We start from the raw sequence: 17,962 nt of genomic DNA, 5'->3' as shown, positions 1-17,962 counted from the left end.
AACATATTCTCCAGTTGGAAATCTACTTTTTTCATTTACTTGTATTTCTAAATGATTCTATTATTACTTTTTTACCTCCCTACTCATCTGTGTCCACACTGTGAAGAGTGATCAAATTGAACAGGTTAAAGATTTTATTTATTTAGTCTCTCATTCACCAAACAATAACCGTCTGTCTAATCACATTTCTCTATTTATCTTTCTCCGTCTACCTGCATGCATCTGAGTGATGGAGCTCCAGCACTTCACAATGAGTCCTGCAGAAGAACCCTTTGATGATCATCCACCCAGACTGGTAAGCATTATTAGCATTTTTTAAGCTGAGTAAGCATTTTTAATTCTTACTTAGCTTCCCATCATTAAATATCCAGCTGTACTGTATAACTTGATTTAAAAATAATGCACTACATCTTTCTGAGTCTCTCAGTAACAACTACTTACTATAGAAGAAAATATAAAATGCAAGAAAAATGGTGTTTCTTAAAAACATTGGTGTTATTTTTTGGGGGGGTCCAATCAGTGACTCTTCTATTTCTTTTCATGCTGATCTCTCACACTAAGCACAAACTGAGAAAAAGTGATAAATGAAGATTTAAAGGTGTTTAATTCTGTGAATCTGTGTTAATCGAAGCAAGTATTTCCTGGGCTGCAATACCTAAAATCACCAGTAAGGGGAGCAACCAACTGTCTTCCTCTTCATTCAAATGCACAAGCTCGTGTTGAGGAACCTGCTGCTCACATATTTTCCTTTTTAGGTGGTTATATTGTTTAAAAGTTGTTTTAAGTACACGTATGTATAGAATCTAGTTTTATATTTGATGTTAAAGCACATTTTTGTTGACAATATTGTCATTTTCTAGAGCAATTTGTCCATTTTTTTAACCAGTATACATATGATACCTAAGTGAATAGTTAATGGTGCTATAGCTACATAGCAGCCATTTTAGCAGAAAGAACAGGGTAAAGCTACATTTTGTTTGTTATATAAGCACGAATAGTGCGAGTTAACAATTCATTTGTTTAGTAAAAGAAAAGACTATGTAATGTCTAGCTAGCTGTAAAGGATGTATTGTAAAGATCTGCCGTATTTGAATTTGAATGTGTATGTGGCTGAATGCATAGCACAGCACATATCGTCTCAGACACGTTTCATGTATGTGACAGTGAGCTCAGTGTACTTCAGGGGCCTCCGCAGTCACCAGATCTGAATCCAGTAGGTCATATTTGGGATGTGGTACAACAAGAGATTCACAGCATGAACATGCAACTGACAGAACTGCAGCAATTATTATGTCAACATGAACCTTAACCTCTAGACAGTGTTTCCAGTGCTTTGTTGAATCCATGCCTCAATTAGTTCAGGCTGTTCTGACAGCAATGGGGGGTCCTAGCCAGTATTAAAACGCTGATCCATAAGAAAGAAAAGGGTTTCCTTGTAGCAATACACCATTATCTTAGTAATCTAGCACCAAATACGATCAAAAAGGGTGCTGTTGACACCAATTCTCTGATATTTCCTTAATGCACATGACATGCTCTCATGCTGCAGTATTCCACTTGACAAAGAAAACTGTTTATATTCTAAACACAATGAAAAAACACAGGGACTTCAAAGTTTTGATGCTCTAGTATATATTTTATTGTTTACAATAGGTACCTCCTGTTGAGTGAACACATTGCATTCTGTTTAAAAAGCCAACAGATTTTGCCATCTTCACTTATGCAAGCTTAGCCAGGCCCACGCTGTTGTCCTTTCTGTTAAAGATGGTGTAGTAGTTTCTGATGAAAACGTCACCCAGGATCCACAATGAGTCATAGCTGCCACCAAAACCGGTGGTGCAGGTATCAGAGGACTGAAAAAAAAGAGCTTGTCTTGTTATTTATACAAAATATATTCTTTGAAATTTTTGAACAAAAGTTTTCATACGGCTTTAGGTCTGAGTAAACATTCATATATATGCAGTTCATAATATGCACTAACAGGTGTGAGAGAACTGACCTCAGAGACGTAGGATGAAGCAGGGATGGTGAAAGTGTAGTCGTTAAGGGTGAAGGTAACTGAAGGCATGCTCTGGATGCTGCTGCAGCTCACAATAGCCTGCAAGGCAAACACGAGAACACACAATGTCATTTGCCAGTTTTCAGTTTTCAGTGAAATTTTGTGCCTGATCAGAAGAAGAGCTGAAGTTAGACTTTCTAACCTGAATCAAGACAACTTCAACATCAGACATCGTCACTAAGTACATCAACTTACATCTCCATATTCGTCTGTGGTGGCGCCCACCACAGAGTTAATGCTGTTGATATCACTGGTTGGCCCCACAATCAAGGAAGTTCCAGTATCAATAATAGCCTGGCACCCACCAGAGCAAGCAACCGTCTTCCCGTTGATGATAACACTGCAAACATCAATAAGGATAATTTGTAGATGACATCAGTGTAGTTTTTGGTGAGTGTCTGAAGAGGTAAGAAATAGATGAGGAACTGGAACTGGGAGCTTGAAAGCTGCATTTTGGTGCTAACTTTTACAGACATACGTTTCAGAAAACCATGCAAAAGTCCAAATTAACTTACTATTTTCAACGTATGGTGAGTTTATTGTGGTTGGAGTATTTGAAGGCTACCTATATAGGGACTTCATATTACATGCATAAGCATTAAATTATATATTTATAAAGCAATATTTTCATATTTAGAGATGTTTTATGCCATTAACAGCAAGATGACATAATGTTTGTCATCTAGTCTACAATAACAAAAGACACTTGCTTTTAAATGAGTTTAAGTAACTCAAATAGAAATAAATGCAACTGATATCTGGTGTTAAATATGCCTCTGCTGTATGAGTTACACTACATGGGAATGAAGCTTTATAACAGTATTACAAATAAAACAAGTGTCCGTCGCTTTAGTTTAAGGTCAATACAAATTCATTTACATCAAAAAACATCACATGTCATCTTGCAATTAATGGCAGAAGCTGTTCATATGTTCATAAACACTCATGTATAATGTATATACAATGTATAATAATTATTCATGTGTTATGGAGTGTTTATGTAGGTAGGTCTTACTAAACATTTTAACTCTGACATTTTTTGTTGTGATTATGTCTCCTTGGTTATTCAGTCAGGACTTACATTTTCTAAATTGTTTTGGAGAATAGAGCGAAAACAACTTCAACACCACCAGTCATATCATTTTGAGAATGCTTGTAAAAGTCATTGTGAAATGGTGAATTTTAGTGTAGCATGCATGGGTTTATGATCAGACTGTGCACAGCTCACCTGTCCATGGTGATCTGGTAGTAGGTCTCAGAAGACAGAGGAATCCAGTAGATATCGCCAGTGTAGTAAGAGCTGTCAATCTCACCAAAGATCACCACACTGCCCTCCTCCTCACTGCAGATTTCAAAAGATGTCAAGTTGAGATGAACCACCATTTAAGTTTTTCAAACCCAAACTAAACAACAGCCAAAGTTAAAACTCTCTTCAAATATTGTTGGAATTTAGCCAGACTGGAGATTGCTGAACTAGCAATGATGTTGATCTAAAGCATGTTGCTGCTGAGACTGTAAAGGCACGCTTACAAACTTCTTCAGGGTTGTGTGCTGCTGTTTGTTGCCTAAACAAGTTAAAAGTAAGAATTAGTTGGAGACAAACTGTTTCAGGTGTCATCTTACTCGCTGCTCAGGTAGACTGAGAAGACGTCTTCAGAGACCAGGCCCTGGCTCACCATGTTGTTAAAGACAGGGGTGGCGTCATCGGAGGAAATGGATTCGTAGGCCAGACCCAGGATGCCATCTGCAGTCATGCTAGCCATGAAAGCAGCCTCAGACTCGCTCAATCCAAAGATCTGATCCTTAACTGATATTCCACCAACCTACAACACATGACTTTAGGATTAGCACACTGATATATCATTATTCAGTTCTCCCTTCACTCATTACATTCAGTTAATAGGCCCTTTTCACAAGAAACGGAAGTGCGTAAACGCTGAGTAAAACTAGTTCCGCCATTGCTTTTCAGACAGTTACTAACCTCAGAAATACAGGCATTTGTATCACTTCAATTTACCACAGAAAGGTGTGTCACTTTATCTTTGTCATAATTTGAGGATGTGTTCAGAACTGTTGGAGAACCAAACACGCAACAATGTGGGAGCCCACACAAAATAAAGGATATGAATGATTCGTGGATAAAATCCTTTACAGCTATTAGGATATAATAACGTCAGCTAACCTCTACAGAGTGATAAATCGATGGATAGGTGAAAATAACTATAACCAAAACACTAGATAAGCCATGTTAGCTGGAGATGTTGAAACAGCTCACTAACGATAAACTAGTTAAAGCGTAGCGCCACTATAGACATTTTTCTTATTTGGATTTGTAAGCACTCACTTGGTTTCCTGATATGTTTGATCTGCAACAAGAAACTATCAAACACTAAAAAGTCGCAAGGTTGAAGTCAGTTTGAATTTTACCGTTCCACCTTAAATGGTGCAGCAGTTACATTCTGGTGGCTCAGGCACCATTTAAGATGGAACCACTGGCACCAGTGAACGAACATCTACTCTCTGCCGAGCACTCCCTCTCTCAGTTGCTGATCATTTTTGAGGGAGAAAATGAATGGCTCATGGCTGTAGCAGCAACTTTAAAGCACAAACTGCATTCGGTGTAATGTTAGTCAGCAGTGGTGAAATGCAGACACAGAGGTTCTTTTACTCCATATGACAAAGTTTATTTCTTTATTAATTGCACACACCCATTTTCCTCTGCTCATCATCAGCTGACGAACCATTGAAATTGAGATAAGGCTGTTTTTGCTTCAAGCTCTAATACTCTAATACCAGCGAATAGTGAGGACAGCTGAAAAGATCATCGGGGTCTCTCTCCCCTCCATCACGGACATTTACACCAGATGCTGCATCTGAAAAGCCACTAGCATTGTGACTGACCCCACACACCCCTCAGACAAACTGTTTTCTGTTCTGCCATCTGGAAGAAGGTACCGCAGCATTAGAGCCCTCACAGCCAGACTGTGCAACAGTTTTTTTCGAATATGTGGAAATGTGAAAAAGGCCTATTAGCTTTGAGAGGCATAAAGAAGTGTAATTGTTCTCTCCTAGTTTTTGCAGGCTGAGGTTCCAAGTGAAAACTTAAAGCCAAAAGCCAGTACAAAATATTGTTTTGGTAAATAATATCATTTTATAATAAATTAAAGCTGTGTTATATAAGCTCAGGAGATTCACGGAACTCATTGTTAGAAATGTGTAACTGCATGCAACATGCAGAAGAAGACATTTGTAATGTCGATTTTGCTTCAGACCCCTTCCCCGAGAGGATGGGTCTGATGATTGCAAGCATGCTGAAAGAGTATTCAAAGAGTACTGAGAACTTGGTAACTTTGTCTTCCAAAGAAGTATATGAATTATCTACTATCATGATTATATTTTCATCAGTATAAAGCTGAGTTTGCATTTGAGGCCCAAACATCGAGCTGAACCTACTTTGTGAATCTGTGCGTGTAACGTAAAGATGTGTGAAGAGGTCTGACAAGCTACTGCAAAATCTGACTCAACTCTCAACTCTGACTTTTAAAACATTATTATAAAAGTAATTGTACATAGTGCAGCTTCAAAAGATGTTTTGCTGGATAAAAAGATGTCAACTTGTTTAAGCTAATAATATGAAATAATAAGCTACAATATCAGTAGCAGCATCAGCAAGCATTTACAGCTTTATGTGTGATTAGGCTTAAACTGAAACTCGATTTGATCTCTACTAGTTTTCCTCAAGGAAAGTCATCTAATTTTCAATGTTAGGATTTTGAAATGCAGTGAGTACCGTCACAGTGTCGTATGCCAGGTATCCAGTCATGCTGCCGGTGCCGTACTCAATGGAGAGAGCCTCACTGGCATTCTGGAAAGTGCTGGAATCCGCAGGGTCGAACTTCTTGTGGTTCTCTAAAGTAAAGAAATAGTGTTGAAAGATAAATGAGTTTGTGCTTCTCTATAAAGAAACCTTCAAGAAGTTAGCTGACCATGAGGGAGGACACTATGTTTGACCATTAAATAACTTCAGCTCATTCCGCTATGTGTTCACATCAGTACTTACGGCAAGCCTCGTCTGAGCAGGAAACAGAGGGCACCCACAGGTTGGAGGAGCCAGTATCGAAAATCACTGTGAAGGTCTGAGCAGGGGTGCCAATGGAGATCTCACCATAGTAGGACAGCTGAGAAGAACAACAACGTATTTGTAGGTGTTAACAGCACTTTTCATGTCTTACTATTTAGTTTTTTGTTTGTTTTTTTTTCGTTTATTAAATGATTTATCTGGCTCTGAACAACTTTGGACACTTTGCACTTTAGACAGACACATTGCTGGGGGGCCAGGAGGACCCATTCCTACCCAGTTTGGCCCACCCCAATGAATCTTCATGTCTTTTTTTCTCTTTAAATAAATAATAGAGGCCACCAAAGATCACTTTGATCATTCATTTTTAGTGACCATGACAACTTTCACATGGCACAGTGCCATGATCGGTTGTGTGCCATTTCAGTTTTACGCAAACTAAATCTTTTTTTTTTCCGACAGTAACACATAAACATCACATTACCCTGCTAGACTACTATTTACTTAGTTAGTGAGTTAGGTAAGTAGTAATGTTGACTGTGGTGAAGAAAACGAAGTTCAATACTGTGAAAATAAATCAATCTATGCCACTAAGCTGGTAGAACACTTTGACTTGACTTTGACATTCTGGTAACTTACATCAGCATCATTGGTCATGGACTCAGTACCATCCTGCACAAACTTGACGGTGGGGTTGTAGGGAAACTGCTTCCTGAACTTCTCCCAAAGGCCTTTCTCCTTCATCTTCTCACGTACAGTCTTGCCTTTGATCAGAGGAACCCTGAAGCACAGGTTACAGTGTTACTTCTACAGGTTTTAAAACTTAACCACAAAACAAGTGTAGAGTAAAACGGACTGAATATCATCATGAACCCCAGAGAGAGAGGGAACTGTGACGACAAAAGCACAAGAAATTCGGGACTCATGCAGTACTAATGCCCATATTTATAGATCAGTCACCAGCCACACTGCCCTGTCCACATCATATTCTGGTCACATTGTTATATTCTAATAAGATGCATTGGACGTGAATAACATTGTAACCCCAAAGTCTCTGAATGGGAATCCAGAAAAAAGAATTTGAAAATTGAAAAGAATTTAAGAAGCATTTGAAAATAAGTAACACCAAGACACATTCTGTCAGTGTGTCCCCAGTGTTGCCTTAATATAAGAAAATGAATATATACAGCACTTACCTGAGGCACTCAGAAAGTGCCACTAAGGCACACAAGGCCAGGATCAGCTTCATTGTCTTTACTGTTGGGCTCAAAGAGTGAGTACACACCCACAGAGTTCAGCCCTTATATACGGTCAGCTCACGTCTTCTATCTTTAGTTTTTCTTATCGGCCAGATTTTAACACAGATTAAGCCAGTGAATCTAAAACATGACCTTTTACATAACTGCATTCGCATGATTCTCTCACCGGTAAATTGTTAATTTGAACTTGAAACATCAGATACACATTGTGTGTGTGTGAGAAATTTGTTTTTTTCCCTTCCCTCAAGGTTGATAGTTTTGTTCATTGCAAGGTAAACTGTAGCTTACATCATATTTAACTTTGACGAGCTTAACAAATGAATGAAACTAATGCAAACGAAACACTTAAATATTCTATGCACTGTTTAGAATTTACATTACTTTTATTGACTCATGAAAGAGTATCAGGTACTCTTAAAATTCATATACCTGCTGGCAGATCCAGATTTCCATTCTTCAAATAACTTATTAATGACTCAATCAGTTTCCGTTGTTTTTCGATGTAGTTACTAAATTATACATTTTAGGATGTGGATGTTTGTGAAGGAGACAAAAGGGGAGCATCTAGAAAACATATAAATATTTATTGCAAAAATCAATTAGGATAGTATGTGAAATGCAAATAAAAACAGAAAACCTGTGATTTAGAAATTCAACTTCACCTTTATTTAAACAAAAACACTACAAACACAAGATATTTAATATTTTCCCTCATCAACTCCTTCCTTTTTTTGGAAATATGTACTCATTCATGAATGATTCTGAGGGACAAAAGCAGCATACAGGAAAGACCTCATCTTTTATAGGCAAGGATTTGCAAGATTTTTAGGTACAGGGTGATTCAAAAAGATTCATCCGTTTTCAAAGCGCCATATTTTTACAACCGTGAGGTGCCTAGGAACCAATCACATACCAATTGAAAGAGAGGATCATAGAGTTTCTGACTGTCACCAGAAGATGGCTCCCTTCAGTCTGCGAGGAGATGGCAACCCCTGAGCAGGAAGCGTTTGCCGTTCTCCATTTCAATAAGAGTGAATCTGTCATAACTGTGCAACATGATTTTCGTCGGCAGTGAACCTCCATCAGCTCAGAGCATTCGTTGTTGGTTCCACAACCCTGGATGATCTCCAAAATCGCATTGAAAGAGCCATGAGTTCAGTGACACCCGACATGCTCAATCCAGTTTGGGATGAATTTGACTATCGTGTTGATGTTGTCCGTACAGCTGGAGGAGGCTCATATTGAGCACTTGTAAAATGACATAATAAACTTTATGCTCACTTAAACCATTTACAATTTATTGCATTGTTCTGTATTGATTTACAAGTAAAATAAATAATTTTGAATTTGGATGATCTCTTTGAGTCACCTTGTATTTCACCACCTATGGTACCTAATGTTTTCCAAAGATTCATTGAATCTGCAGAAATTTCTGTGCATAAAATTCAAGACCAGAAACCACAGCTGAATGCGGATGACCCTTAATCCCTTCCATGGCACTGCAATAAAATCCAGAACACTCTAGAATACTTTAAGAAGCTGTAGCTATTAAACACCATTCTCTGCCCTCAGAAATGCAAAAGTTGAGTCTGTCTGCGAACAACAGAAGCCATGTGTCAATAATAGTCAGAAATGCCACCAACTTCTCTGAGCTAAAGCTCAACTAAACTGATCTGATGCACAGTGGAAGTGTGTGCTGTGGTCTGGTGAGTCAATTTTTAGATTGTTTATGAAGAAGCATAAAGCTTCTAGCATAAAGTTCAAAAACCAGAGTTTATCATGGGATAGGGATGCATTACAGCCCATGGCATAGGTAACTTACACATCTGAAAGGCATTAAGATATAAACACGTATTGGAGCAACTCATCACTGTTGTCAGAAGAAAACAAAACGATAACTTTACAGGAAAAGAAAAACACCTACCTTACTTTTAATGTAAGTCAATGGAACCAGACTTTTTCCAAGTAATTTTGGGCCGTTTCTTTTGGTCCATTCTGCATTAAATTTTGGCACAATGTAAAGGATAACCGACATTTTCAAATTATGTCAAAAACTGAAAAACAACAAAAATGGAGAAACAAGGTTTTCTTCCAACAGCAGCGATATGCTGCTTTGTAGACAGCGTCTTTTTCAGGGACATCCATGCTCATTTCAGCATACTAAGATTATCAGTCATGAACATGTCAACTACAAGACTGCTCAGTTTAATCATCCCTCAAAAGAGCTTAGTAATGCTGAGTTAGTGACTGGATCATCACACTGATTTATCAGACTACTCAGGCTTTAGCAGTAGTACAGTGTTGGTAAAGAAGCTGTTTGTTTCTCTTTAGAGTTCGTTTACCACCCATTGTGTGCTGATTTTAAAACAAGCATTGATTGATAGAATAATTAAACAAACATTGATGGTGTTTCTTTTAAAGAATGTTTTTTTTCTTCATTGTGTAAGTGTACAGATACTTTTGTATCTGAATGATACACATTTTGGTATTCTGAATACTTGTAATCTGTTACATCCCAATTCTGAACACGACTGCATTAGTTTAAATTTTAGCTAATATATTCTTAATAAATATAACATACAATTCGATCAAGAGATATTAAAATGAATGTAAACTTCTGTGTTGGACATATCACACATTTAAGGTATGCTAAAGACTTGTCCCTTTCTTGTCCTTTTGTATCATATAAATAATCTATAAAGATTTTGCTCCTTTAGTGAAACGTGATTAATGTCTAATGAAAACATTGTTCTTTTGTGATCTTTATCAACTGGAAACATTTCTGCGCGTGCCAGTGTTTGTTGGCTGTTCCTCCTGAAGGAAAGATTCGTGCAAGGTCAGGCAGCACCTGACTTTCTAATCACCAGTAATTTTTCCACATCTGATGATATGGAAACACACAAACACCATCAACAATACTTCATAAATTAAAAAAAAGTGTTTTTTTCTGGCTTTCATGCATAAATTGCATTATTTTTGGGCTTGAAGCTAGCTAGCTGTGCTGTTTTAACCAGCTAATAAAATATGTCCCTGACATGTTTGAGGTTAAGAATGGTCAGCATCACCACCAAACAAGCCACGCTCCTCTGTCACTTCTCTTCTGTTACGTGCATCCTCGGGTTGCCAGCTTTTCAACACTAGGATTGACATGCATTCATGCGACAATTTGTTTTCACTTTCAAACCTCTTTCCACGGCTGCAGTACATTTAGAAAGTAGTCCAAAGATAAATGCACACTACAACTATATAAAACACACCTGTTTTGCACTTTCAAACCAGATGGATTTGTAAGGAAACCTGCAAATCTGGAAACCCTGCATGACAGGGAACAAATAAGTGAGTGAAACATGAGCATGTGAAAATTGCACACTTTTTTGGTTGCTGTAGCATCACCACAGCTTAAAATCCTTACTGTTATATGTGGTTTCACTAAAGCAGCTGTTTTCAGGCTGTTGTATGCAGTTGCACTAAAGCAGCTTTTCTCAAGCTTTGGACTAGGATTGGGAGGACATCGCCCTCCTTCTTTTAGATTTGGGGGGATGAACCCAATGTACCCAACCCACCACCTCCCCCCAAGAACTGCTAGCTTATTTTTTCATGGACTTCATTTGAGTTCATGGACTTTTTTGTCATATGTCATTACATATCAGACTTTAAAGCAGAATCTTTGTAAGTATCAGTGTCTTTGTATGTATCTTATTACCACTGCTACAATAAGCTACTTTTATCCAGCTAATTCCATTTTTCACACTGAGTTTAATACTATACATCTAGCTTAAACACTGGGTTTTGGAGCTTGTAACACAAGCATATAACATATCTTTACTGTGTATTACAGTGAATCCTTCAGTCAGTACTTCAGCCTAAAGGCTAACTGTGAGTTGGGGGGCCTGTTAGACTGTGAGCTTTTGCAAGAATGTGAGCTGTTTGTATTTTTGAAAAACTAAAATGAAACAGTTGATTCTTCCATTTGGATTTCTGACGCTTTTAAAAACCTACTGTTTTAACTCCTTCGTCTCATATGTGTGTGTAAATACATGTAATATTTAGAGAAGAGGATGTGTGTGTAGTAACAAAAATAAATGGACATGGCGCGTCACGGAAATCTACTTCTTGCACATTACTTTGAGCCAGACAGCACCTGTAAACTGATCATTTCGGTAGTTTCAGATTTGTTTATTTTAAAACTGGCAGGACTCAAATCAATTTTTGATTTAAAAATACATAATTTGTCGCAGACCAGACCCCATTAAAGATGGATTTTAATGCCAGGTGTAAAAGACTGTACCAATCATGAATAAATCTTCATACCAATTAAAGAAAACGTTGCAGTGTGTCAGGCAGGTATCCATGTTAGTTAACATGTTGATGTACATTGGCGTCTTTACACCAATGTGTATGCAGTGGGATGCAGTGCTCTTCGCCTTAATTCCTGAGGAGTGGACAGTGCGATGCAGTGCTCCTCACCTTAATTCATGAGAAATGAACAGTGAGATGCAGTGTTCCTCAACATTATTCCTGAGGTTTGGATACTTTGCCACTCACATGGATGTGTATAGTTTAGTCCACTGGTCACCAACCTTACTCCTGGACATCTGCCTTTCTGCAGACTTTAGCTCCAACCTTAGTCCACCCCACTTGACCTATCTAGTTATTGATTCAGAAATCCTTAATTAGCTGAATGTGACATGTTAGTTTTATGTTGGAGGTGAAATTTAGATCTCTAAGTGGACACATGGTGACCACTGGTTTAGTCTATTTTTATAAATACATACCATGGCTGTCTATAGTTTCTTTGCAAATACATACAAAGTGATCAGGTGTAAGTATTTATGAGTTTTGCACAGACTTATACAAAGTAGTCATTCCTATTATTTGTTACTCCTTCTATTCTTCTTTTTCTATTAAATTTTTATATTTAATACAGTTTGCACCACTTAACATACAGATACTTTTCAAACTTTGTTTTGTAGATAATTTCAGCAAGAGGTACTGTACATTGTTCTCTCTTTGTCCTTTTATGCTGATAAACCTTTGATGATATTAATCTGAAAAGTGAAAAATGCTTGCATGTAAACTACTGCTCACTTTCTACCAAGGACAATACAGTACGGATAGATGGGAAGATCCTATGGGAGTCACATGCAAAGTTGTAGCCTATATACTGTAAAAAATCATACTGAGGTTGATTTACAGGAGATCTATTTTGCTTTGCTTTGCTTTGTGTCTGTCAAAGTATTATATCTATCAAAGCCTATTTTAAGCTACTTGTTGCCACATAGAGTATTTTTTTGGTTGAACTGCCTAAAGAGTTTTTTACAGTGAACATTACAATGCTTGTCCTAATTATTGCACACTTCACTCATGGAAATTACACTACATTTTTCATATTTTCAGGTTCAGTTTTTGAATATTTTGAATAATGCTAGAATATTTCTATTGGTTAGGCAAAATGTTGACTTTATGTGAGCCTTTAACACACTGTAATTTTGACTGTTGACGAAAATGTAATGGTTTAGGGGCAGGCCATCCACAATGCACAGTCCTGGTAAGAGTGAAGGGATCGTTTCTGAGCTAGAACTGACGAGACATTTTTTACAGTGTATGGCTGATATGGTCTGTGGCCTCGGCCTGTTACTTTTTTTTTATATCACTCACCTTTTGTAAATAATGGAAGAATGTGTGTGGAGTAATTGTAAATCAGCCAGAAAGAATGACAAAGTATTTTTTCCAAAAGGTCAAGGACGACTTAAAGAAACAGTGTATTTGTATGTTGATTCTGCATGTTTATTCAAACATAACAGTATTCAATGAAGTCAGAATAGCATGTGACTGATAAATAATGGGCAAATCAGGTGATATAAGGCATTTGGGAGGAGCAAGTAAAGGGTCCGGTGATGACCACTCCTTGTCGCAGAACTGTATAAGAGAGGACTGAATTTTGTATGCACTTCAGTTGATTCTCAAGAAAACTCAGGTTAATGCTTGTGTTTGTTGAGCCTTAATCTTGAATTAAAAATTGTTTTTTTCTGCCACTCTTTGTGTTGGAATTCCTTTATTTTTAATTAGATACAAACAATTTTCCACAACAAAAATCACTGCATTACACCACAGTGACTCTACATCGAGTTGTCAGTTTATTAGATCCATCTACATTATACCTACACCTGGCCGTTTTATCAGGTAGACATACCATATAGATGTTCTCTGTAGGTGTACATTTACAGACCCATCTGTTGCCGCTATATCAGCTCCCTCTCTTCCCCATTCATCACTGGTTAGTGAACCAGATAGTAGTTGGGTGGTGGTCCATTCTAAGCACAGCAGTGACACTGATGTGGTACAAGTGTATCATACTAGGTTCATCATCATGCTAGGTTGAGAGTGGTCCACCACTTAAACATATCCAGCCAACAGTGATCATGTGACAAGAAGCTGACTGTTTATGAAAAGTACACACTTAAAAACGTGGTTTTTCAATGGCTCTTTAGTGAATGGACTGGATCTATTTAGAACCAAACCATGAGTTCTATACACTGAAAAACTGTAGCAATAGATGGGCTACATTCTGTACTGTAAACCTACAAAGTATATTCTGCCTTCAAGTCCTCGAAGTCGATACAACTGGTCGTAGGTACCACTTGATTTGTGTGAAGAGCAGAGGATGCTTATGAGAAGAGCCATGTTTTATGCAGTTATATGTATCACATAACGTGTTTATATCTGTATTTCCGTTTGTGGATGGTTTTAGCCTGCAGTTTTAAGGGCGTGGCTGATAAATTCACTGACATACAGCCAGTTTATCAGCGGCTGTCATTGTTTTTTGTTAACTCGGGGCTCATTGAAGAATCCGAGTTTCCCACGACATCGTGGTGGCGTTTATGTGCATTCATTCAGGATTTTTTTTTTCACCATCAGTATATTTGTGCTCACATTTAAGCACGAAATCTAATCCGCTTCATGCATTTTGAGAAGCGTGAAACTTTCAGAGGACTCCGCTCCTGATCCGCTTTTATTACGGCAGAACCGCGTAACAATCACCGGATTCGATTCGCGAGTCGGTTCTCTGTGACATCAGCACTGATTCACAGCCGCATCTTCCACGGAGGAGAACGTTCCATTTGAAATTTGAATTTCTTCGGTTTAACCGTCGCCACTCCTGACGGTTTACAGTCGGCTTTGGTGAGTAATGCTTGGAATTTTATTCATATATACGATTAAATGTTATTTATTAATAACATCTATATATCTCTATGACTAGCACTGCCTAAAATATGCGTGTTTCTTGTTTTTAAAGCTATCGTTAACATTCAAGGACAACTGAGAGGACACAGCAAAATTAGCTAGTTAGCTATAGCAGCCTATTTTGAAATATGTTTGCTAGCTAACGTTAGCTACATTAGCTAACTAAAGTTAATAGCTGAACTTTTACTGTTTTTAGATTAAAACTAGTCAGTGATATTTTTTACTGTTAACGTTAACTCATTAGTACACACTGATATTATAGGTAAGTTAGTTAACACTTTGGCAAATAAAAATCCCCAAGTTTGGCCATCATTTGCTTGAGTAATAGCTACGTTACCTGATGAGCTAATAGCTAGCTTACATGTTCAAACTTTAGCTAGTGAGCTAAAGCACCACACTGTCAGCGAGCCATTTCCTATTAAGACAACTAGATAGCCCAGACTGGCTGATATAACTTTGACATTTAATACTGCTGCCTCTACATTACAAGATCTTTCAAACTTGATGCCTTTTTGTGTGAGAATTTAAAGCAACACGTGATAAGTAACATAAACCTATTTAATGTGGCCGTGGATATGACATGAGACAGTTTGGAATTACTTTTAAAATTAAACTTAAGAAGCAGTCATTTTACAAAATTTAGTAATTTAAAATTATTTTGGTGTCTTTTGGTGGCCTAGATGTCAATATGTTTAAAATCAAGACGATCTTCATATAATTTAGATGCCTGTAACGTTGTTTTGCCAATGTTCAACTTCAAAAGTATATATTTTTTCAGCCATTCATTGCAAAGGGGTACATGCAGGGAGTTAAATAGTCTGTATTTTACCATTTCACAACCATCATTACATATGAAAGCTCAGAAGACATGTTTGGGTTCAATGGAGGTTTTGATATGTTAATATTTTAATCACATGCACAATTAAAAGTATTTCTTTCTTAATATCACAGTGTGTGGAAGTACTTGCCACAAGCATTTAACAACATGTATAAAATTTGGCAAATTAAGTCTCGAGTTTTTTTATTTATGGAATGTTAAATAGAATTTGTGAATGAAAGTGCAACCCTGATATATGTTTATGCTTTTTTTATAATCACATATTTCTCTATTTATCTTTCTCTGTCTACCTGCATACATATGAGTGATGGACCTCCAGCAATTCAGTTAACAGTGAGACCTGCTGATGATTATCCACAAAGACTGGTGAGAGTTATTAACATTTTTACCTAATCTTATTAACACTACATTAGTTTTAGTGTCTGGTTACTTCAAGAGATTATATTGTCAAAGCGGTTTAACATATTAGTTTGTTTTACTTTTTTTTGGATATAGAAAATGTACATTAGAGAAATTCTCTGTATTATTAGTGGTCCATTAAATTCACTGTTTAGTGAATATGACTGTATATCTAAAAGACCCTAATACCACTTTTTTACCTCTCTCTCAATCTGAGTTCGCACTGTGAAGAAATACAAAACTGTAAAGGTAAGTAAAGACATTCTCTAAAATCATTATGTATTTTGTGAAAAATGATGTACACTTCTCAATGTGGAGATAAATGAATAAAGTGTGTCCCTCTTGTTTTCTACATGTTGGATGAGCGAATTAAATGATCATTCACACAGACTGGTAAGCATTAATAACATTTTTGGCTATTGTTAATAACGCAACATTAGTTTTAGTGTCTAAATACTTTGAGAGATTATGTTGTCCAAGAGGTTTAACATGTTAGTTTGTGTTTTTTTTTTGTATATAAATAACATACATTAAAGAAATTCTCTGTATTATTAGTGGTCCCTTATGTTCACTTCTTAGTGTAAATGACTGTATATCTAAAAGACCCTAATACCACTTTTTTACCTCTCTCTCAATCTGAGTTCGCACTGTGAAGAATTACAAAACTTTAAAAGTAAGTAAAGAAATTCTCTAAAATCATGATATTTTATGTGAAAAATGATGTACACTTCTCATTGTGGAGATAAATTAATACAGTGTCTTCTTCTTTTTGTCTACATGTTGGATGAGTGAATTAAATGATCGTCCACACTGAGTGGTAAGTGTTATTAGCATTTTTGGCTACAGCTAATATCACTGTGTCAGTTTTAGTGTCTGTTGACTTTAAGACAATAGTCTGTCATCAAAGTGGTATGACATGGTTGGTTTGTTTTTCTTTTTCATTAATATAAAGATAATATGTGCTACAGAAATGATCTGTACTTTTTAACTGATCTTCTATATTCTTGCTTTTCTGACAAGTTATTTTCCAGTTACAAATGTGTTTTTGTTCCATTTACTTGTATTTCTAAATGACACTAATATCACTTTTTTACCTCTCAATGCATCTGGGTCCACACTGTGAGGAGAGATCAAACTGAAAAAGTTAAAGATTTTTTTATTGTTAATTCTCTCATTCACCAAACAGGCAATAACAGTCGGTATAATCACATATTTCTCTATTTATCTTTCTCTGTCTACCTGCATACATCTGAGTCATGGATTTCCAGCACTGCAGTTAACAGTGAGACCTGCAGATGATTATCCACGCAGACTGGTAAGCATTAATCACATTTTTGGCTATCGTTAATAATGCGACATTAGTTTTAGTGTCTAATTATTTTGAGAGATTATGTTGTCCAAGAGTTTTAACATGTTAGTTTGTGTTTTTCTTGTTTTTTTTTGTATATAAATAACATACATTAAAGAAATTCTCTGTATTATTAGTGGTCCCTTATGTTCACTTCTTAGTGTAAATGACTGTATATCTAAAAGACCCTAATACCACTTTTTTACCTCTCTCTCAATCTGAGTTCGCACTGTGAAGAATTACAAAACTTTAAAAGTAAGTAAAGAAATTCTCTAAAATCATGATATTTTATGTGAAAAATGATGTACACTTCTCATTGTGGAGATAAATGAATACAGTGTCTTCTTCTTTTTGTCTACATGTTGGATGAGTGAATTAAATGATCGTCCACACTGAGTGGTAAGTGTTATTAGCATTTTTGGCTACAGCTAATATCACTGTGTCAGTTTTAGTGTCTGTTGACTTTAAGACAATAGTCTGTCATCAAAGTGGTATGACATGGTTGGTTTGTTTTTCTTTTTCATTAATATAAAGATAATATGTGCTACAGAAATGATCTGTACTTTTTAACTGATCTTCTATATTCTTGCTTTTCTGACAAGTTATTTTCCAGTTATAAATGTGTTTTTTTCCATTTACTTGTATTTCTAATTGACACTAATATCACTTTTTTACCTCCCAACTCATCTGGGTCCACACTGTGAGGAGTGATACAACTGAAAAGGTTAAAAAAAAA

General features: G+C 36.7%; 1 protein-coding gene across 1 annotated transcript; it reads right to left on the bottom strand.

The window, feature by feature from the left end:
* Positions 1-1,703: 1,703 nt before the first annotated feature.
* LOC118812869 (pepsin-3-like) lies at positions 1,704-7,431 on the bottom strand. Its single transcript, XM_036577974.1, has 9 exons — positions 7,334-7,431; positions 6,777-6,918; positions 6,120-6,237; positions 5,850-5,968; positions 3,683-3,882; positions 3,288-3,401; positions 2,255-2,399; positions 2,000-2,098; positions 1,704-1,853 (listed from the first exon to the last, which is right to left on the bottom strand). The coding sequence occupies exons 1-9, from the start codon at positions 7,384-7,386 to the stop codon at positions 1,719-1,721; spliced, it is 1,125 nt and encodes a 374-aa protein (XP_036433867.1). The 5' UTR covers positions 7,387-7,431; the 3' UTR covers positions 1,704-1,718.
* Positions 7,432-17,962: the final 10,531 nt, after the last annotated feature.

This window comes from Colossoma macropomum, unplaced genomic scaffold (genome assembly GCF_904425465.1).
Source record: "Colossoma macropomum unplaced genomic scaffold, Colossoma_macropomum, whole genome shotgun sequence".
In the NCBI taxonomy this organism is placed as follows: Eukaryota; Metazoa; Chordata; class Actinopteri; order Characiformes; family Serrasalmidae; genus Colossoma; species Colossoma macropomum.
This window is presented reverse-complemented; position numbering and strand designations above follow the sequence as displayed.

Bases quoted from the DNA above. Each gene is read 5' to 3' on its own strand.
- LOC118812869 (XM_036577974.1), bottom strand. From the start codon at position 7,386: ATGAAGCTGATCCTGGCCTTGTGTGCCTTAGTGGCACTTTCTGAGTGC. The intron at 3,883-5,849 runs GTACTCACTGCA...CATGTGTTGTAG, and splicing joins TGGCATACGACACTGTGACG to GTTGGTGGAATATCAGTTAA. The intron at 2,400-3,287 runs GTGAGCTGTGCA...TGATGTTTGCAG, and splicing joins TACCAGATCACCATGGACAG to TGTTATCATCAACGGGAAGA.